Raw genomic sequence first — 22,006 nt, forward strand, 5'->3', positions numbered from 1 at the left:
AGTTTTGAGAGTCGCTAGTATAGAACGATCAAATAGGCTCTGTCCTGAAGACGCTTGGAATTGTTCTTTATTTTCATCTAATTAATAAAGCAAGATGATAATGTAATCTATTAACAAGGAGCTAACGAGAGGTTTCATAGGAAGCATTAAACCCAACTTTGAGAATAAGCTGTCATGTGTGAACATGAGAAATAATACTATCTCTGACTTGTATCCTGTATGTATCTCCATTTACCCCCACCCCCTCTGCAAGCTGGATATCTGATTCTCAGTTGTCTTAGAGTTGGGGGAGGAATCTTAGCGGTTTTGTATAGAAGGTCGTATGAGCACAGAGAACTGCAGATTTTGCTGTCTGTCTGTAGCATCAGCATGTTAGACAATATATTGCAATACTGAGCAGTGGAGATGTAAACAAACAGCAAAGAATAACTCACCCTTAGATCTATCAGCACATCCAAGTTGCAAAGAAAAAACCTCACTGGGGTCTGTCGGGTCCCCTAACAGCAGTATAACTTAGTTTGTGTTACTGTGGGGATGTGACAGGTTCCCTTTAACCCTTTCCAATCCAATTTGTATCCTGCTTTTCCTAGGGGGCTTACTCTTTTTCTGCCATTATACAACACCTCTATCTGCTGGCTAAAGCCAGTACTGCAGGAGGTGACACGTTGGATAGTCTCCAACAGCAGATAGGCTGGCAATATACAGTAAGAGAACCCCGACGGACGTCTTCCAACATTGGAGCTGTGCAGCCTTAAATCATAATGTCTTCACAGGTCAGACAGTGGATTGGAAAGGGTTAATGTCATTAGTTTTTGCAGATTTTAAAAGTTCTTCTCAGGCCAGGCTTGGATGGCCATAATTCCCAGCGTGTTGCCCACAAGAAGCACGCGGCATATACGCAATGCCATTGCCTTCTTGCTGTGTGCTGCCCATGGCCATGTACTATCCTGGCATGTATGTGCGCAAAGACACAACATGCTGTGATTTTTCCTGTGCACGTTTTTCGTGCAATTCGTGCGAGTAGCAACATGGCCGCTTATGGGAGATCGGTACAGGGTATTCCGTGCACAATATACACTATAACAACACGGTCGTATGAGCCCGGCCTTACTTTGTTTGGAAGTACGAAAGCATGTGAAGACAAAAACCACAGAAGTCGTTGTGTTTCAGCTTTTATTTGCAGCACATCCGAATGATCTTAAATAAAACGTAATCGTTGCAATTACATGTTTATCATACTCTAATTCAGAATTAAAAATGGAAACCCTCGCTTCAGTCCTAAAACAGAAGTTCAGATTTTGTATTTAACTCGAGAGATCCATACTGTAAATGACTACAACAGCTTCTATATACAGTTGATGTTTACACCCCACCCCAAACATACATAGAAAAACTTGCATGTACTTGGGAATTTGCCTTTTCCCCTAACCTGAAAGTGATTTTACTTTTTGATAAGCTGCTTGAGCTAAACCGGAGACAAGGAGTTGTAGCAATTTTTGCAAGCAATGCAGAATGATCTTAGGTGACCCGGCCACAAAAACTCTATGCAGACACTTCTCTCCTCCTTTCCCTTCTCCTAATGATGTATGCTACACCCCAGTAACATTTCAGTGCCTTCTATGCAGACTTTCATTATACTGTATAACGCAAGGGGAAGTCACTCCTAAAAAATGATCATGCTAGGCCACATTCACTATAGGGGTTGGCCATCAAACCCAACTTTTAGGGGTTTTTCATTTATGTCAATGAGGGGGTCTTTGGCAGGCACAGCCTGGGAAATGGCAGATATAAAATATAATAAGACATGGAATGTTTGTATATAAAATATAGCTTTTATATAGTACACCCTGAGGGACAGCAATAGAAGGAAATCTCAACCAGCATCCACAGGTTGTACTAGGATTTGTTAAAATATTCGTCTTTTCTGCTAAAATGTGGAGACTGTAGATTAGGACGGCTGAGGAACAGCATGCGCTTCTGACTTAGAGTTCAACTATTCCTTTCCAGCTAACCCTACTCTTGCTAGATTTTGGAATATGGCTTTGGGCATTCTTCAAAATGATTTGTACAATCACATTTTTGGTCAGTAAGGGCCCTTTTACAGGGAACAGTTATCATTCAGTTCATTGCTGGATCGTGCAAAACTGAGTAATCGTTCAGTGTAAACGCTGCCAGCAACTGAATGACAGACGATAATTGGTTGATTTATCTTGTGGTTCAGTTCATGCAGGCATACAAATCATGTGAACAGGCAAACGTTCATCTATGAATGTTTTGACTCTTTAATCTGAATGGAGGTGGGTAGCCGGCAGTGCTCTCCGATGCACTCTGCCTCCATTCAGTCACTTCTGTATGAAAGTACAGGACCGATCAATGGGACAACTGTAGGATGCTTAAGCCTCATGTCCAGGGGCGGGTGGCATTCCACATGCGGGAGCCTGCAGCCAAGGACAGTGCTTACCTGTCCTGGTCTTTTTTTTGTACTGCGGAAGCGCCAACTGGGGCACATGCTCAGCAGAGATTTTTGTCTTGGCAGAATCATTGCCCCGAACGGCTTCCATTGACTTCACTGGAAGCCGTCCTAGTGACAACTGCAGCAAAATAGAGCATGCTCCGATTTTTTTTTTTTATCCGCAAACAGAAACCGCAATTGGTTTCCGCTCATGGATATGAGAGATCGTTTTACCATAGCATGCTATGGAGGCGTATTGCTGCAGAATCTGGCACAGAATGCCCGCTCCGGATTTCGCAGCAAAAATCTGCCCGTGGACGTTGGGCCTTAAGTGGACAAAAAACTGTCCCGCATAAAGGTTCGGTTTGTGAAGCAATCAACAGGGATGAAGGGAACTAGATGGGTTTCTCCACACCAAACTTTGCAGATCACTTTCTTATAGACATGGCTGAAAACCTGCTGACACCAATTTGGAAACTTTCATTTTTCTAGTATGTTGTAGAAGTTTCTTTCCTGGACCAACGCTCTCAGTCCATGCCACTACACCAACATACCCCAACCAAAGTTTACGCCTAAGTATTTGGGCACCTTTCAAGGCAGTTGCCAAAACTGGTCTGTCAGTGATCCATTAGTTCAGAGGAATCATCACTGGGTCAAGTTGCAGGCACTACAGAAAAACCGTGGCTTTACATGGTAGCATTTCAAATGGATGAGCTAGGTAAGCAAGAGAAACCGTTGCTGATACTTAGTAGCTTTTCGCTCTGAGGACCTCTTAAAGACATTCATATGTCCAAGTAGGGCATAAGGAAAGGGGGATGTCTTGGTCAGTCAACCCCGTATTGTTTGGAAAACCCCATCCACTTGTAGTGGAAAAAAATCTGCTATGATGTGGTTGTGGATCTTCACCACACAATATGCACCATGTTTGTCCTTCATCCTTACACTTAAGATATCGGGGTTAATACTTCTCCTGAAAGAAAAATATCTAATCTGTATCCAAAAATAATTTTGAATGTCTATTGCCTCACAAAAATGGCTTTCTTCATGGAATTCACAATTGATACCCATGTTTGTAAACCTAAGATGTAAAGAAATACTGAAATGCTTCTATCATGTAGATGGAAAAGTAAACATCAATAAGATACACTCTTGTACAAAATCCCGCCCCTAGAAGCAGTTGTCGTTTTGCTGCAAAACTCTGCATGCAGTTACATCTCAGGCAATTGATTAGAGCTGTGGTGCGATTAAATGAACGGTCTTACCACCTGGGAGATCCTAAAAAATTGGTTTCACCCTTGACCTACAAAAAGGCTCCCAAACGCTACTTCTGTGTAGTGGACCTCTTTTTCAGATTTGGCAGACCTTGTTGACAACTTCTTCTAGGTGCTTGATTTTTTTGTTTTGTTTTTTGACAAGGAGTGAAGAAAAATCTCAAAAAAAGTGAACCACACCGAAAGTACTTGAAATCCTGGTGCAAAATATGCACATTTAGCGACACAGTATAAACTCCAGTGATCTGCTACACAGGTTACAGTAATCTATCATCTACCTTTCCCACTTCAGTGTTGTCTCAGACCAGAAATAAGTGCAGTAATCTCACTGGAATGAACACTGACCTTCACATGGCCAACGTTTTCTACGACTATGACAACACAACAGTTAAACAGTAGGTGCAAACGTTTTCAATGACATTCAGCGGTGACGGAGATAAACTAGTTAACGGAAGGTCATACAGACTTACAACAAAATATTACAGGTAAAAAAATACATGGATAAACGTGAATAAATAGGAGGTTGGTCCTTGGAAGGACTTTTTGTATGTGAAATCTGTTAAAACTCTAGTGACGGCCTACATTTCCAAATCACGATTGACGGGATCTTGATCCGAGTCACTGGAAGGTTCGTCGTCATCAGTTTGTTCTCCTACATGGTACAGCATCAGTGCGTGTGTCTTGTGTGTAATAGTGACTGTACACGGCCCTTGGGCCCATGGCTCGCCATCCACTTGCATTGGCATTCTTGAACTCTTCAAAATCAGCTGCCAGATAGAAGAGAACAGCAGAGGACTTCAGAATCGGTCAGTAAAAACTAACTAAAATAAGGCGCCCTGATGCAAACTTGCATTTTTAAGCTTTATGAGGCCTTGTTATTAGTAGAGCAACTTGTTCTCTCCTTTAGGCACGGTTTTGGAGGCACTATAGGTCGGAATTTAATTAAAATTAAAGGAGTTATCCAGGATTTACTTTCCATAGCGCGACTATGAAACTTGGCACGTGGCCACCCAATATACATTATCTGATGCAATATTTTCTAGAGCGTCAGACCTTTTACTACAAGGGGTGCTGATATAAATCCTTGACTTTGTGATCATTTGTTTTCACATAACCTAGAGCAAACTGGATGACCTAAGCTTTGAGGTGGATCATCTCCTCATTCACCCGATTTGGCACTCTCGGACTATCATCTGTTTCCTAATTTGAAGAAACACCTCAAATGGGAACCAAATTTACCTCCATTTCTGACACCACTGCAGCAGCTGACACCTGGTTTGCCACTCAACCAACAGAAGTCTATGTGGATGGGTTAAAGAAGTTGCAATATTGCAATAAGAAATGCATTGATATCCAGAGAGACTATGTAGAATAACTGTGGAATTTCCTTCTTATTTGTGGTCAAGGACTTTATCAGCGCCCCCTTGTAATAGCAACCATTCAAAGAATGGAATTATTAAGAATAGAAATGTCAATGACATCTAAGCGCACTGCAGCGCACATCTCAACCACAAGGGCAAGACAGGGAAGGACTATTCACATTTGTTGCAAAGTGTCCCACAACCTGCTCAAAAATAACCCTGTCCTGAGCTTCTATAAAAACAATGACTAACCCTCTCCGCTTACCAACCGAACTTTTTTTTTTTTTTTTGCAAAAAGAGACCTCCTTTCCAATTGTTTTAGCTAAAGGCCCATTTAAACACAACGATTATCGCTCAAAATTCGCTCAAAAGACATCTTTTGAGCGATAATCGTTGTGTGTAATCATTCATTGTCGTCTTTCAGCATGCTGAAACAACGCTGAGCCTTATCCGGGATTCACAGCGGGATACAGCTGATACTATTGTTTCAGCTGTATCCCCCTCCCTGATGACAGGCTGGGTATGAAGAACAGAGTGTGCCAGCTCTGTTCTCCATACCCTGCTTGGAGCGCTCGGCTGTATAACAGCCGGGTGCTCAGTGCAGAAAACATCTAGATGCAGGAGACAAGCTGGGACACCCCGCTTGTCTTCTGCATCATCCGCTCAGAGTGCTCAGCTGTATAACAGCCGGGCACTCTGAGTGGGGAACAGCTGGATGCTGAAGACAAGTGGGGACACCCAGCTTGTCTTTTGCATCCTCCGCTTCGAGCATTTGGCTATATAACAGCCGGGCGCTCGGAGCGGAGAACAGCTGTATGCAGAAGACAAGCTGGGACACCCCGCTTGTCTTCTGCATCCTCCACTGGCAGCGCAGGGTGGTCGCTCATCTTGCACTGTAAATGACACAACAATGATTTCTCAAAAGTCGCTCAAAATACATCTTTTGAGCGATGATCGTTGTGTCTAAATGGGCCTTTAAACTCTACATAGTGGATAAAAAAAATGAGTACAGACAAAAGTAATCGCGTTCTTACCCTTACAGTGTGTGCCTGGCCAAGACGGACAGGATTTGCCAGTTTAACCTGAATTTGAGCACAGTGGAAAGATCCATAAACTCCAACTACTTCCAATAGGCCATCGTCATGCCTTTAGAGAACGAAAAAAAAGTGAAAAGAAAAATAAGGAGAAAGGGAAATGGAGTAAGAGAAAGCAAAAAGATGAAAAGATTAATGTAGAACGGGAGAAGTGAGAAAGAAAAAAGGTGAAAGAAATAAAGCGAAGCTGAGTAATAAAAAGGTTAATGCTCAACACCCATAAACAGCACAAAGCGCTCAGTGCAAATAACATTCACAGGCCTCCGTGTGGTACGGACATAGGAACAACGTATGTTGGGAGACTTGTAGGTACAAGCCGCTCTCTCCTTGATAAAGTCTTTATCATTTCCTTGGTCAGCAAGGTGTATTTTTCAAGTTTTAAAGTAATGCTCCTTGTACACTGAACGAGAATCGTCTGCACAAGTGATTGGGCGGCTGACATCATCACCAGCTCGTTGGCGCAGCCCGTTTAGACAGGCAGATTCATCATGGAGAATCGCTCACATTCCTAAGTAAAACACGTTTTAAACAAGTTGAGGGGTGAAAACCCTAAAACTATCCTTTATCAACCGAAAATAAAAATCATCAATTAGCTCAAAATAATGTGAGTTATTGCAGATTGTTAAAAAGATACAGTAGTGCAAGAGATACCGTCTGTGCAAGTAACTAGACATGAGCGAATCTACTTGGTTCGGGTGTTTTTGAACTCGAGTGCCGCTTTTTCTGAGTAACTCACTACTCGGACGAAAAGATTCGGGGGGTGCCGGGGGTTGCAGAGGGGAGTGGGGGGAAAGCGAGCACTCCCCCCTGTTCCCCACTGCTACCGCCCCCGCTCCACCACGCCGCCCCCCGAATCTTTTCGTCTGAGTAGTCAGTTACTCGGAAAAAGTGGTGCTCGAGTTCAAAAACACCCGAACCGAGTACGCTCGCTCATCTCTATAAGTAACTTTACAGACAAAACACTAGGCGATTCGAAGCGTACAGATGTACATTTTATGACAGTAGAAATGTGACAGAACAACATTGTAGGTTTTGAAAAAGTGACTGCAGATGATGCAAGAGTCATTAATACATTGGAGAGTCATGCAGAAGTAACGGGCATGCCGCAGACACGTACCTAGATAAAGGATAAGGCTCGTCTCCCATTCCTTCCCACAGACGGCAGCCACCACCCCAGTAACCAATGTTCAAGACCACAATTCCTTCAAGATTCGGCAAAGATATCTTCTCTCCATCCAATTCAAGCTGTAGTTACCGAGTTCATAAATAAAAACAAATTGTATGAATTTATTTACTGCTCGCTACTTTGACGTGTTTGTATAGTTCATTTTGTACAGTTATTGTTTTTATCAAATTTTTGACTAAATGGGCAAAAATGTCTCATATATGACCGGTTTTAGACCGCTCCACTACTCTGTCTAGCAGCTACACACATCAGCAATTCAAAAAGTTAGGTGACACCAGTCAATTGCCACGATAGAAAAGAATATGCAAATGTTAATGTAAACCCTTAACGACCACCCATATAATGACGGCGGCTGTTAAGGGGCTTTATTCTTCACTCCTCTCCATCTTTTGATGGAGGCTGCCTGAGAAGCCTGCCACCAGTTGGGTGACAGCGTAGCACTTGCTCTAGCAGCAGGGACCGAAGTAACCACAGATCCCCATTGTTTAACCCTTTAAATTTCTTCTTTTTTTTTTTTTTTTTAAAGGTGTGAAAAAAACGATATAATTTGGTATTGGTGTCATCTTTCTGGCCTACAGAATCAATTTAACATATTTATACTGCACAGTGAAAGTCGTTAAAAATAAAAATCATGCCAGAATTGCAGATTTCGTTAATCCTGCCTCTAGAAAAAAATGGAATGGAAAGCAAACAAAATGTTATCTGTTCCCAAAAATTGGTCAAATGAACACTAGAGTTGGACTAAAAACAAGCCCTTGTAGAGCTCTGTTGATAGATAAATAAAAATGTCACAGTTCTTGAAATGCGGTGACACAAAAGCAAATTTTTTAGAGTTTTTTTATGTAAAAAAATAGCAAAACATGAAAAAAAAAATATTATATATATATATATATAACTTGATATTGCCGGAATCGTGCGGACCCAGAAAATAATGTTACACTATTATGCAACTGAACGCCCTGAATGCGTGTCCCAACGCTCATCAACAAGGCAGAGGTATTAAATTGGAAACATGAGCGCAGTTTTTTATTTTCATGCATTATATACACCCAAATCAAGCCTGAAACATCCCTTAAATGTAAAAGTCCCATTTGCTTGGCTGCATTTGTATTTTATGTTCTAACATGCCTGAACAGGAAATCGGGGAAGAGGTTGTCTTTACCAAGACCTCTCCTTTAATTCTTACATCAACTTTCTTGTCGAGATCTTTACATTCCTGGATCAGGCAATCCTTGGTTCCATAAAAGAAGTATACTGCCTGAAACACAAAATATAGGACAGCGTTACCATCAGAGTGCAAGCTACACAATTACAAAGAGCATTTAAAAGTTACTGCGAAGCGTCAACACAACTGCAAGGAATACTCCAAGGACAAACGAGCCCAGTTCTGCTATATGAGGCCAGCGAGCTCAGCTCTACGCATACTCCCATAGACTTAGATTGGGTCCCAGTTCAGATTCGGAGTTTGACTCAACTTATCAGACATTACTAGAATATCCTGTGGTGTCGCTCTCGGCTCAGCCAAAAACTCCCCTTACACCCTTCCCCGAGGCCATAAAGAAGCTTGTGCTAGGACGGAAGACGTGCGCTGAAAAACGATGCCATTGCAAGCTTTCAATCTTTATTGAAATAAAGTTTACAGGTCATGCACAAGGAGGAGTCAAAACTATACAGCAGTGCGCTACAAGCTAATATTCACACGCGCCCCTTAGGCCCTGTAAGAAATTTACTTGGAGACTCAATACAAACTTCCTTTTAGATGACGCTTGCCTAGAAGCCAGCAGGCGATCCAGAAATTCATCAACGATCATACGGATTACTATACACATCCCTAATAAAGGCAGTACTTCAAAGGTCTCAGCGTGGGAATGTTCACTTCAATGGGAGAGAGCTGCAATACCAAACAGGGGCGATACCGAATGGAAAGCGTTTTCAGCATTCCAGCCATAAAAGCAACTTCTCATCAGCAGGGGTCCTGAACGGCAGCCCCCCGCCTATGCTCAGGGCAGGTCATCACCAGTTTTAATCAGAGAGTCAAATACACCCTAAAATGGTACTAAATGAAAAACTACAACTCATCCTGCAAAATAAAAAACAAGCCATAATACAGCTGAACCAAGGGGGGAAAAAAAAAGTTATGGCCCTCGGAGTGCAGCGACACAAAAGTAAAAAAAAAAAACAAGAAAAACTTCAGAACCTGTATGCTAAAATAAGTTTTTTTACTTGAAGGGTTAATACTACCTCAGAAGCACACAGTAAAACATGGTTCGTTACGTAACGCCCATCTGAATTAGGTTTCTAGAAATAAAGTATTGTACAGAGAGTGAGGAGTAACATTGGAAGAGTCTGTGAGCTGGGCCCAACGCCAGGACATCGCAGCGCTCTGCATGACCACAACCCTTTAGGCTCCAGATTGTCTAGAGCCATTTAAAATACTCTGATCATAAAAAAAATGGAGCCCGCTTTAATATGTACCTTTCACGTGTCACTCTGGAAACTTACTTTATTGACAAGCCTGCTTGAGAACAGTGAAGGGGTCTTCTCTCGATGTGTATGGAAGTTTAAAGCCATTAAGGCATCGGGGCCCACCGAGAAGTAGTTATTCATTGACAAAACCTAAAGGGAGGCGAAAAACATGTGACGCTGTTACAACAACGCTCTGACGTCATGTCTGTGCGAAGACATCTGGAAGGAGGAGGATGAATGCACACTTGAGGCTGGTCTGTAATACGCTGACGTATGTTACACTCAATGAAGGGATCTTTTTACCTTTGGTTTCCTCAGACTGTAGCCCTTGTTAGTAACCTGCACTTTCCACCTGAAAAACAGAAATTATGCCTTTGTATACTAGGGATGTGGATTATGTACTGACCAATGAATGGAATCTAAAAACGGAACTCATGGAATCCAACATTGGCGCAATAATGTTAAAGGGGTATTCCCATCAGATACTACTGTGGCGATATATTACTGGGATAGGCCATTACAGCACGATTGTGGGGAGACCATCGGCAAACTGCGGATTTGAAGGACTTGTTCGCACAAACGGAAACACGCTCCGTATTAAGTGTGTATTTATTTATTTTTTTCGCGCAATGAAAAAAGTTTGGTACGGTGTTAGCCAGTAGAGCAAAATGTGATTGTTCCCAGCAAGAGAAACCAAGTAATCATGTAGATATGATACCTTTACTGGCTAACAAAAATACATGATGTTAATGCGAGCTTTCAGCCCTCACAGGGTCCTTCATCAAGGCATAATGAAATGGATCTGAAGAGGCATGCATAGTTATACACAAATACACGGATGTGAGTCATTTGCACTTAAAAGAATAGTCACAGTGACTATTCTTTTAAGTGTAAACTATTCCCATCCAGGTCTGCGCCTTGTCATAAATAAATTATATTATACACACCTCTTCAGATCCATTTCATTTTGCGTTGATGAAGGGCAAGTCAAAAAGCTTGCAGTGACATCATGTATTTTTGTGAGCCATTAAAAGCTATTATATCTACAAGATTACTTGGTTTCTCTTGCTGGGAACAATCATTTTATGCGCATAATACACAGTGAATAGAATCTATTGATTTTAAAGGGTTCATTCACAGCTGCGTATTTTTCAAGCATATTACGGTCAAATTAAAAAAATATGTAAAAATATGTAAAAAAAAAAATAAAATAAAATGTCACAACGGTGTGTATTACCTACCGAAAAAGCCCAAAGAAATCAACGGGCTTAGGTAAATACGCAGGAAACCTGCACATTCGCTGCGTGCATATGCAAGAAATCAATGGGATTTCTTGCATTATTTTTTACATGTGTAAAAAGATAAAACACACAGCAGATGGAAATATGGAGGGAACAGGCGGTTTTCAGTCTATAAATACACAGCCTATTTATGCAACTGAAAACCGCTTACGCCCGTGTGTATGGGCCCGTAGAACTAATAAACAGCGGTTCCATGGGCTTCTCGCTTGCTCAGAGGCTCTCCTGACCACCCGCAGGGAAGGACAAAACAGCCCAATTCCAGTGAGGGCTGTGCAACATCTGGCCAGGAGAGTCTCTGTGCTGAGAAACACTGAAGAAGCCTTAACACCATGGCCCCTTTAGTCTAAGAATCCTTGGGGTCTGCAGTCAGAACTTCACGGGCCAGGAAGTGATGGCATATTGTAGCAGTTCAATCACTTCAATAGCGCTTTAAGGCCTCATGTCCACAGGCAAAATAGGATTTAAAATTCGCAGCGGATCACCCGCACGCGGATCCGCATCCCATAGGGATGCATTGACCACCCGCGGGTAGATAAATAAAAGGGAATTTAAAAAAAAAAAAAAAATGGAGCATCAAAAAAATCCGGACCATGCTCCATTTTCGTGCAGGTCTCCCGCGGGGACGGCTCCCGCGGGCTTCTATTGAAGCCTATGGAAGCTGTCCAGATCCGCGGGAGACCTAAAATAAGAATAACTTCCCCGCAGCGGACCGGGCAATTCTTCTCTTCTTCATGGCCGGATCTTCTTTCTTCGGCCGGGCGGATGTGCCCGACGCATGCGCGGGGCACGCAGCCGGCGTGCCGAGCACATACGCCGGCCGAAGAAAGAAGATCCGGCCGTGAGGAGAAGATCTGCCCGCTCCGCTGCGGGTGAGTTAATTGTTATTTTAAGCGCTCATGTCCGCGGGGCAGGAGGGACCCGCTATGGATTCTCCATGCAGAATCCGTAGCAGGCCTGATTTTCCCTGTGGACATGAGGCCTTAGGGTATGTTCACGACAGATTTGCAGCAGATTTTCCGCATCTGAAAAATCTGCAAATGGTGTGGATCGTGCTGTGGATGTACTAAAGAGTTCACTTCCCTCAACTGAAATTCATAGCAAATCCACACCAGATTTGCAACGGCAGATATGTCATGTGTGAGCGGACCTCTGTGTAAGGTCTCTATTATACCTTAATATTTTAAAGGGGGTTCCAGAAAAATATAACAGGGGTCAGGAATGGTGTAAAATAAAGAAATAAGCAATGCTCACCTACTCAAGAACCCCCTTGTCACAGTGCACAAGACTGCTTAGCCAATCACAGGCGGCGCATGGCAATATCTACCCAGAAGCTTATGATTGGATAAGTGGCCTCGTGCATAATAAACGACTTATGACTATTATACAGCTTCTTCCTGGAATGTAGTGCTGGGAAGAGTATGCCTTATTTCTTTGGTACGGTGTTGGGCAGTAGTGCAAAATGTGATTGTTCCCAGTAAGAAAGACCAAGTAATCTGGTAGCTTAAAAGGTATCATATCTACAAGATTACTTGGTTCTCTTACTGGGAACAATCACATTTTAATTCTTAAATTTACACCATTTTCTACTCCTTACATTTGTTTTATTGGGGGCCTGTAAACCATCCTTAATATTGGGATTGATCTATGTAGCATAATGAAGGAAATGGAATTCTGCCCACGAAAAAAAACTTTAGCTATTCCCTAAAAAAAAATAGGAAAAATGGCTCTAAACTGCTTCTTGTCCTTTAAATGTGGTTTTGTCAGGTCTCCTATGCTGTTCTGGGGGTAACACATAATAGACAGGGTTATGCAGAGCTTCACTAGGATATCTCTCGCATATACATTGCATTCTGTATTTTCTGGTTAAAAGGTTTATGTTTGTAGCAACTATGTATTTAATTACAATATGCAATCACTTCAAAACTGAGAGGGGGTCAAAACTACCGAGACCTCCGAACCTCTAAATGAAAGGGATGCAGTTCCGTCCCAGGTCTTAACTACAGAACAGTATTGTTACCGCTGGCGGCATGGCGGGGGAAAAGGAGTGCCACAACGCCAGAAGTAAGCTGCAACTACTTAAACTTTTTCACTCGTGGCATTTTAGTGGTGTACAAGAATATTCTAAGGAGGAAATACCTCTTTAAATACGGCCAGCATCTTAACAGCTTTTTACATGGCAATACCGAGTTATAGAAAATTATGTATCCGCTAGCTCAGAGGTCTCCCAATCTATCCTTTGCCTCTGATAGGATAGTGGAGGAGACCTGACAGATCAGCTTTAACACCTGCACATTTCAGGGACTGCTGAAGCAACTATGCTGCTACTACTACATGCTGGAAAGTTTCCTGCCTACATGAAGCACTAGATGAAATTACTCAAGGCAATGGTTTCCTTCTCACCTGTCAAGCCCAACGCTGTCCGCTTCCATTACATTTCGAAGTATTTGCTCCAAAGGAACATCCCCGGCATAGCCTGAGCCCCATCCTAGTGTATTAGCTAGGTCATTGCCCGTTCCAAGGGGCAGCACTGCTACTTGTGGGATACAGTTTTCTTGGCCCTGGAAAGAGAGTTACATTCTTATTAGAAGTGTCTTATTAGTATGTGCAAAAGTTCTAGCAGTGCTGTATTACCAGTATATATATATATATTGTATTGTTCTCACTGCCGCACTTATGGTCAATGCAGGCACATATCATGGTGGATAAACTGCTCATTGCTCCACTACCTGTCTGTAGCTGAACTGGAGATGAAGTCAAAGTATATTGTGGTGCGGCTGACAATGGGTCAACACCCTCCAAAATCACTGGATTTTCAAGCATCTTTGAAGATCCCCATAGGCATATACAGAGCAGGTAACCCGCATCGTTGGGGTATGTGCCCTGTGACTGTTAGTAGCCCAAAACCCAAAAGGTATAAAAAGCTCCCGTAGTCATACGAGCTCACAGGACAAGGAAGGGTTACATACTTTATCCTTTTAGATGCACTAAGCATGACACCGCACTGCCCTGTATACCTGCCTGAAACCAGAGACAAAAGCCTCAAATAAATGTTTAATCCGGAATCGCCAGTGAGGAATCACATTACAGATAAGCAGGGAGACTGTGAGCGACAAGAGAGGAGAATGCACAGAAGTCACACCGACTCTACTGCAAACCGCACGACCGCAAATGGAAAAAACGTCAAAGCAATGTAAAGTTTATATTTATTTGGAATTTGCCCCAAGTATGTACATCCTGCAGTAAAAGGTGGGACTCTGCTTTTCATACTTTTCACCTATATGTTTTTAATATTTTTTTTTTACTACCGTGTTTCTCCGATAAGACCTCCACCGGGGGTTGGAGGGGATCTTGCAATATAAGCCCTCCCCCCAAAATAAGCCCTAGCTAGGCTAGATGTAAAAAAAAACAAAACAAAAAAACAATACTCACCTATAGTCGACATTCCGGTCCTCACACTGGTCTTCGTCGCTGCCGCGTCCTCCCTCAAGCCGACAGAGCAGTTCTTCCTGGAAGCGGGAGGATATCCTTGAATGGCTGTGATTGGTTCATTCAGCGCCGGATCTCATTGGCTGACACAGCGCTCGATTAGCCAATAAGAGCATTAGCTTACTGGAGGCGGGGTATTCGAGCCCCGCTTCTAGGAAGAACTGCTCTGTCGGCTTGAGGGAGGACGCAGCAGCCTGCAGCAGCAACAGAGACCAGCACGAGAACAGGAACACCGGGGTAGGCGAGTATTATTAGACACCCCCCAAAAATAAGACACTGTGCCTCTTCTTAGGGAAAAAAAAATTAATATAAGACAGTGTCTTATTTTCGCCGGAAACACTGTATTTGAAAGTAGATTCTGATGTATTTTCCATTTTTCTAATCCGTTTGAATTTTCTGATTGTAGATTTCTATATCCTGTACAGGATTACCAGGTTTATGTTGCCTGAACCAGGAGCAGGGAAATACACTGCAGGCATGTGGGCTTTCTTCTGAAACACTGAGGCATTTCACAAGCCTAGACCAACAGATCCCTCCCTATATACAAACAGGGAAAGGCATGTCAGTCTAGGTGACCCAGATGGGGACAAGCTCCGCCCCCCTGACACCAAGCAAATTTGTAAAGTATGCCTAAAGTGCCTTAGTGCTCCAGAATAAAACATACATGCTGTAGTGTATGGGCAGCACGAACCCGGCGACAGCTTCTCTCTAAGTTATTGCCCCTCAATGAAATAATAACCGAGTCATGTACCGTTATTGATGTAGAATACAGCGATTACAATTCTGGATCACCTGGAAATACAGTTTGTACAAACACTTTTACCTTTATTTTCATTTCGTCTACAGCATCAAGGACCCATCCGACAGTGCCGTCCCCTCCACACACAAGCACTTTGGCAGAATTAGCAGGTAACAGAGTACATAGTTGCAGCGCTTTGTATGGGGAGGTTTTGCTCAAATCAAACACCTACAAAAAAAAAAGTTGGCAAAACTTTGAAAATGAAACACTATTCACATTCTAAAAACAAAAATAAAGTAATGCTGACACATTTTATGTGCCTTTATAGGTCCTAATCTATATACCTAAACCTCTTTAGGACCGAGTACGGTAAATATACAGCTCTTGGTCCTGGACTTTAATCCCCACCAATAGCAGATGTACGGGGCGGGATTAAAGCCTCTGCTGTTGCAATCAAGAAGGAGCAGGTTGGTTCCTCAACTGTCAGACACAGCAGAGGACCCGGAGGAGAAAGGAGAAATGTTTTTTCCGCATTCTCAATTAGCGCTATGTACTAAAAAGTGAAAGTGGAGCTTTCACTATGCGACCCAGCGATCACGTGACCGCCGTGAGCCCGTTACAGCAGAGTTGCAGGGTCCTATTAGACCATGATCAGCTCTACCAGTGACTATTGTCACTACATGGGGGTGTTTTTACCTGGAGTGGAGCTCCTATGGATTTCCCAGCTACAGCGGGAAAAAAAAAAAAAAAAGATAATGTGAATGTCCCCCAGAGGTTTTATAAAACATCTTGGGGGGACTTAGATGGTAAAATATATATTTTGGCCTTGCTTGGCAAGTTTAGAGGAGCAGGTGGAGCTTTGTGGGCTCAACAGATTTACTATAATTTACACCGAAAACTTATATTTCAGCCTGGTGCACAGACATATGCTAAGTTTATTAAGAGGTGTACGCCCCTCAATCTTGGTGCACTTCACTCCGAGGCAGTCTTTACTTAGGCCATTGCATACAGTAGTGGTCTAAATACATCTCCCATAAAGTGTCTAACAGGTTTAGAGAGTTGCAGTAAATTATAGTGCATGCGCCATTGTGATGCATTCTGCTTCATATACTCGATGCAGCTTTTTACTCAGGTATCCCAACTCTAATAGACCTACCTGCAAGGGATTTAGAAGACCTTTAAATTCACTCGCTAGAACCTCGCCCATATTGTTTCCACTGCGTGTGTTAGCCAGAACTATTAGAGGGGTCCAGTTGCCTCCCATAGAAGATATTAACTAGAAAATAATAATATTAAACATCATAAGCAATTATGTACGTCACTATAAAATGCACTGAGATTAGATGTGAGACGGAACTGTTCAACCTAGAAACTCCTAAAATCTAAGCCAATTCGTCTACCACTGTCCTAAAAGTTTAAAAAAACTTCTCCAAGACTTTTACTATTGCCTCAGGATAGGTCATCAATAGTTGATCAGCAGGGGTCTGCGCTCAGGATACCCACCGATCAGCTGATCGCCGGGCCTAAAAGAGCATGTTAGGGAGGTAGAGTCTCTCAGAAGCAAAGATGGTCAGAGGTTCACCAACCTGTGAAAAACTGTGTCTAAATTGTGAAATAATTTCAGAAAAAATGTTCCCTAATGTAAAATTGTGAACACTTGATAATCTCACCATCCAGAGTACATAATATCATCAAAAGATTGAGAGAATCTGAAAAAAATCACGTGCACAGCGAACAAGGCGAAGGTCAATACTGGATGCTTGAGATCTATGGGTCGTCATGTGTCACTGCATTAAACACAGGCATGATTCTGTAATGTAAATCACTGTATGGACTTTCAGAAACCATTGTCTGTGAATACAGTTCCCCATGCACTCCACAAATACACGTTAAAGCTGTATCATGCAGAGAAGAAACCATATAGCAACAATCCAGAAACGCCGGCATCTTCTCTGGGCCAAAGCTCATTTAAAATGGACTGGGGCAAGAAGGAAAGTTTTGAGTGTTTGAAACTTTGCAATGGAAACTTAATATCATTTGCATAATAAATTATGGAAACTGGATGAATTGCGAAAAAAAAAGTATTTTTACCTTCATGTAATCAACACTTTTGCTCCGTTTCAATTGTTTAACGGCCCACAGATAATATGAAGGAACGATGAGATTTCTAAACTCTCCAAGATCACAGTTCTCAGTCTTTAGAGGACCTTCCATGCAGTCATCATGGATGGTGCGCTGACACCAGATGCATCTATAGAAAGGAAAGAGAGAAGACAAGGAAGTGACATTGGGCATTGGCTACTACAGGGGTCAAGAAATGCATCACACTGTTGCTTCAGGTGCCGCTAGTTGTAATATACAGCGATTCTGTAGCTACAGCAGGAATTTATTTGCAGGCACTACTTGTTTAGCTGGGAATTCCTAACAGAACACTAAGACTGGTCTCACACTGGCGGATATCTATTGCGGAATCGGCGGTCGGCGTCCGCACGGAGGATCCACAGCAAATGGCATGCATTCAATGGCATGTAAAAAAAAACAAAAAAAAAAATCTTTTGTCCTTCACACTCGCGGAAATGAATTGCATATTCCGCGAGTGAAGGGGAAAAAAAAAATCACAGCATGCTCTATTTGCTGCAGACTCTATGTGGACGGCCTCCTTTGAGGTCAATGGAGGCCGTCTGACCCACAGCACACTGCCTGCAGTTTCAGACGCCTTTTCAGCATAAGCTGCCATGTGTAGATGAGGACTAGCACTAGTTCTGACCATTATATGACTAGTATTCTGTATGTTTTCCTCTCTTCAGGTTGTATCTCTAATTCTTTGTTTCCCCTGAGCTGGTGGGTGTAGACTAGCTATTACCATGTCTCCCATACACTGCATATATAGAGAAGAGGAGATCATGCTCCCCAATATCTCTCGTAAACAGAGCAACAGTAGCATGGAGTACCTTATACAGCAGTACTGAGCAGTGTAGATGTGATTTCAGTAGCTGTGAGACAGTACAATATTCATCATTAGCTGTAGCAGCATCACTGTGTGTATCTATGTTCCTCTCTCACTCGGCCTCTCCATAGACTTCTATAGGGAGCAAGCAGCCTGATCTGTCAGTGAGTTGTTAAAGGGGTTGTCCAACTGTTCACTATCGATAACCTATCCTCGGGATAAGTCAGCAATAGCCAATCAGCTGATCCCTGAGGTCGGTCACTTTCAGTACAGAGCTGTCATTGTTGTTGCAAGCAGTCAGCTCCATACAGTGTGCAGTGACCCCAGCTGGTGTTACATGTCAAGTCCCAATGAAGTGAAAGCATGCAGTACCAGCTGGGGCCACTGTGCACTGTATGGAGCTGTCTGCTTCTGGCAATAAAGTCACCTCGGCTCCCATTCACTTCAATGGGACCGCTGGAAACAGACGAGTCAACTATGTCAAGTGATCCCATAGATGTGAATAGGAGCGGAGGTGCATATGTTCAGTCACTGCCGTCATACTTTGGGACGAGCTGCAGCTGGACTCCCTGGCTGACCTGTACAACCTTTCCGGATAGAACCCCTTTAGGGCTCATGTCCACGGGCAAAATATGATTTAAGATCCGCAGCGGATCTCCCGCATGCGGATCCGCATCCCATAGGGATGCATTGACCACCCGCGGGTAGATAAATACCCGCGGATCGTCAATAAAAGGGATTTTAAAAAAAATGGAGCATGGAAAAATCCGGACCATGCTCCATTTTCGTGCGGGTCTCCCGCGGGGACGGCTCCCGCGGGCTTCTATTGAAGCCTATGGAAGCCGTCCGGATCCGCGGGAGACCTAAAATAGGAATTTAAAGTATTTACCATCCGGCGCGGGCGGGGAAGGTCAGCTGTTCCTCACGGCCGCATCTTCCTTGCTTCGGCTCGGCGGATGTGCCCGGCGCATGCGCGCGGCACGTCGGCGACGTGCCGGCGACGTGCCGCCGGCGTCAGGAATTCATCCGCCGGCCGAAAATGAAGATCCGGCCGTGAGGAACAGCTGATCTTCTCCGCCCGCGCCGGATGGTAAATACTTTTAAATTCTTATTTTCGGCGCTCATGTCCGCGGGGCAGGAGGGACCCGCTGCAGATTCTACATGTAGAATCTGCAGCGGATCTGATTTTCCCCGTGGACATGAGGCCTTAGGGTACGTTCACACCTGGCAGAAATTAGTGTGGGTTTTCAACACTGGAAGGTAAAGTCCCCCGCTGCAAGCACCGAGTCATGATCGACTCCAAGACTGTTTTTGCGGGGTGGTTTGCCATTGCCTTCCCCAGTCACCTTTTCTAGCTACCAGCAACGAAGTGGTTAAGGCCAGGCTCAGACGGCCGTAATTCACAGCGTGCCCCCTGCACTACGTTGGCATGAATGCGCCAAGATAGAACATGCTGCGGTTTTTCTTGCACGCGTGAAACGGCAACACGGTTGGTACAGCGTATTGTACACGCAAAGCTGCGCCGCTCCAGGAATCACCGCCGGCCTCAGCTGGGATGAAGGCGGACGCTCAGCAGCGGGCACGGGCAGCGGACCGACCGGCATTGGGTTTCTCGTGAAATCAGCTGCGGCTCTGCACCAGATTTTCCGCCCCGTTTCCGCTACATGTGAACGTACCCTTAAAGCGGTTGAACTAGCGATGACCTGCAATGCCTGCTGGGAGTTGTAGTCCCCTCACCTGGAGTCGCACAGCTTGGGCTGGCTCCCGCACTGCTGGCCGCACACCATGCACTGGCTGCAGAGGGGCAGGTTGCCGCGCACCCAGTGGTGGCTCTGCCCCACGCCGCTCTTCCCCATCACCTCCTTGCACTGGAAGCGCCGGCCGGCTTCCCTCAGGCACGGCTCGTCGGCGCACAGGCCGCAGCACAGGCAGTACGCCCCCCGCAGGATGTGCAGCTCGCACACCGAGCAGTACGTGGGTTTCCCGAACAGGTCGCTGTCCTGCCAGCAGTGCTTCCCGTCCCGGGCCAGGCTCCTCCGGCGGGAGCGGCGCACACTGCACCACAGCGTGATAAGCACCGGGATGATCACCGCGCACACCGTCCACAGCGCCAGGCTCAGCCCGCGCTCATCCCCCTCGTCCTCCATGTCCGCCGACACCGCGGCCGCTACATCTGGGAGAGCGGAAACAGAGCGTGCGACCTGCGGAGCCGCCGGAGGATGCGTAACCAAGGCGACGGCGGGCGAGGACTGATGACGTCACGGGCCCGGCGGCCGATGAGCTGCTGCTGTTGCTAGGTGACGGCGGAGGGGATGGAGAGGCTCTAGAGCTGCAGCTCTTCTTCCTTTTCTTTTCTTTTTTTCTCCCAATTTTTAAAAATGATCCTATTTCTTTTATTTTCCCGGTTACACAAGGGCTTGTTTATTTGTGGGGGTTGTTTACATGCCATGGAATGTGTCGGAAAACCTGGGGAGAAAAAAATGCAATTCTACTAAATATATTTTGCGCAGTGATCTGTAGTTTTTATTGGCGTGCATATGATTTTTTTTTTTCATTTTTATTCCGTTTTCGCCTGGAGAAAATCTTGCGAGATTCGTGTTTTGAGACGCATCAATCTGCCCTGAATATGAACCCCATTTTGAATTGGGTCATATATACAAGAGCGATATATATATTTTTTTTCTTTCCTGCATTGAATGTCTGTGATTGGTTCATCGAGCGCTGACTCTGATTGGCTGAGCTGCGACGCTCGATAACCAATCACAGTCAGCGCTTCCTGGATGCGGGGATTTTCCTACCGTAACACACGAGGACTTCCTACCGTAACACACAGCACACACTACAGATTGTGTGAACGAGCAAATTATGCGTGAATGTAGATCGCGCATTCTGCTTCGTTCACACGATTTCTCCACACGCCAGCAGCCATCTTTTTGCGCGTCTATTTGTGGGCAAAAAAAAGAAAAAACGCTTGTCTAAATGAGACCTTAGTAGAAAATTGAGCCTCCAGCTGTTTTTCATTAGTAGCACTTACTTTTCCGGCCTTTCGCTAACCCTGTTCGAACTTTTGTGAGATGTGTTGCTGCCATCAGCTTCTAAATGAGTTCATTTTTTTAAATATATCTCCCTTTCCCCATCTGATATGTCCTATGTTATATAGTGAGTAACATATGGTTGGATGAGATTCACAAATCAGGGCATTTATCTTTTCTTTAAATGTATTTACATTTTACACACATCCCAACTTTTTTGCAATTGGGGTTGTAGTTATACTCTTGTTCACTGGGCGTTCATGCAAATCGATTATGACAGCGCCAAATTTATAAAGGTTTTATTATGTTTCACCACATATTCCAATATGCCTATTCCGACATGCGTATATCGGCTGGGTTTTCACGTTAGCTCGCCTTTAGAACAAACAATTATCGTTCAGTCGTTAGCTCGCCTTTAGAACGAACGATTATCGTTCAGTCGTTAGCTCGCCTTTAGAACGAACGATTATCGTTCAGTCGTTAGCTCGCCTTTAGAACGAACAATTATCGTTCAGTCGTTAGCTCGCCTTTAGAACGAACAATTATCGTTCAGTCGTTAGCTCGCCTTTAGAACGAACAATTATCGTTCAGTCGTTAGCTCGCCTTTAGAACGAACAATTATCGTTCAGTCGTTAGCTCGCCTTTAGAATGAACAATTATCGTTCAGTCGT

At 44.0% G+C, this 22,006-nt stretch overlaps 1 protein-coding gene across 1 annotated transcript; it reads right to left on the minus strand.

Moving 5' to 3' along the window:
• Positions 1 to 1,158: 1,158 nt before the first annotated feature.
• Positions 1,159 to 20,530, minus strand: DGKE (diacylglycerol kinase epsilon). The gene is made up of 11 exons (XM_066588206.1): positions 20,041 to 20,530; positions 17,448 to 17,607; positions 16,513 to 16,632; positions 15,441 to 15,584; positions 13,532 to 13,689; positions 10,134 to 10,182; positions 9,867 to 9,980; positions 8,551 to 8,622; positions 7,296 to 7,423; positions 6,119 to 6,230; positions 1,159 to 4,490 (listed from the first exon to the last, which is right to left on the minus strand). The coding sequence occupies exons 1-11, from the start codon at positions 20,448 to 20,450 to the stop codon at positions 4,302 to 4,304; spliced, it is 1,656 nt and encodes a 551-aa protein (XP_066444303.1). The 5' UTR covers positions 20,451 to 20,530; the 3' UTR covers positions 1,159 to 4,301.
• Between the last annotated feature and the right edge of the window lie 1,476 nt (positions 20,531 to 22,006).

Source organism: Eleutherodactylus coqui, chromosome 13, assembly GCF_035609145.1.
Source record: "Eleutherodactylus coqui strain aEleCoq1 chromosome 13, aEleCoq1.hap1, whole genome shotgun sequence".
NCBI classification, from domain to species: Eukaryota; Metazoa; Chordata; class Amphibia; order Anura; family Eleutherodactylidae; genus Eleutherodactylus; species Eleutherodactylus coqui.

Bases quoted from the DNA above. Each gene is read 5' to 3' on its own strand.
- DGKE (XM_066588206.1), bottom strand. From the start codon at position 20,450: ATGGAGGACGAGGGGGATGAGCGCGGGCTGAGCCTGGCGCTGTGGACG. The intron at 17,608-20,040 runs GTGAGGGGACTA...TCCTTTCTATAG, and splicing joins CCCAAGCTGTGCGACTCCAG to ATGCATCTGGTGTCAGCGCA. The intron at 6,231-7,295 runs GTACGTGTCTGC...CGTTCTCTAAAG, and splicing joins GAGCCTTATCCTTTATCTAG to GCATGACGATGGCCTATTGG.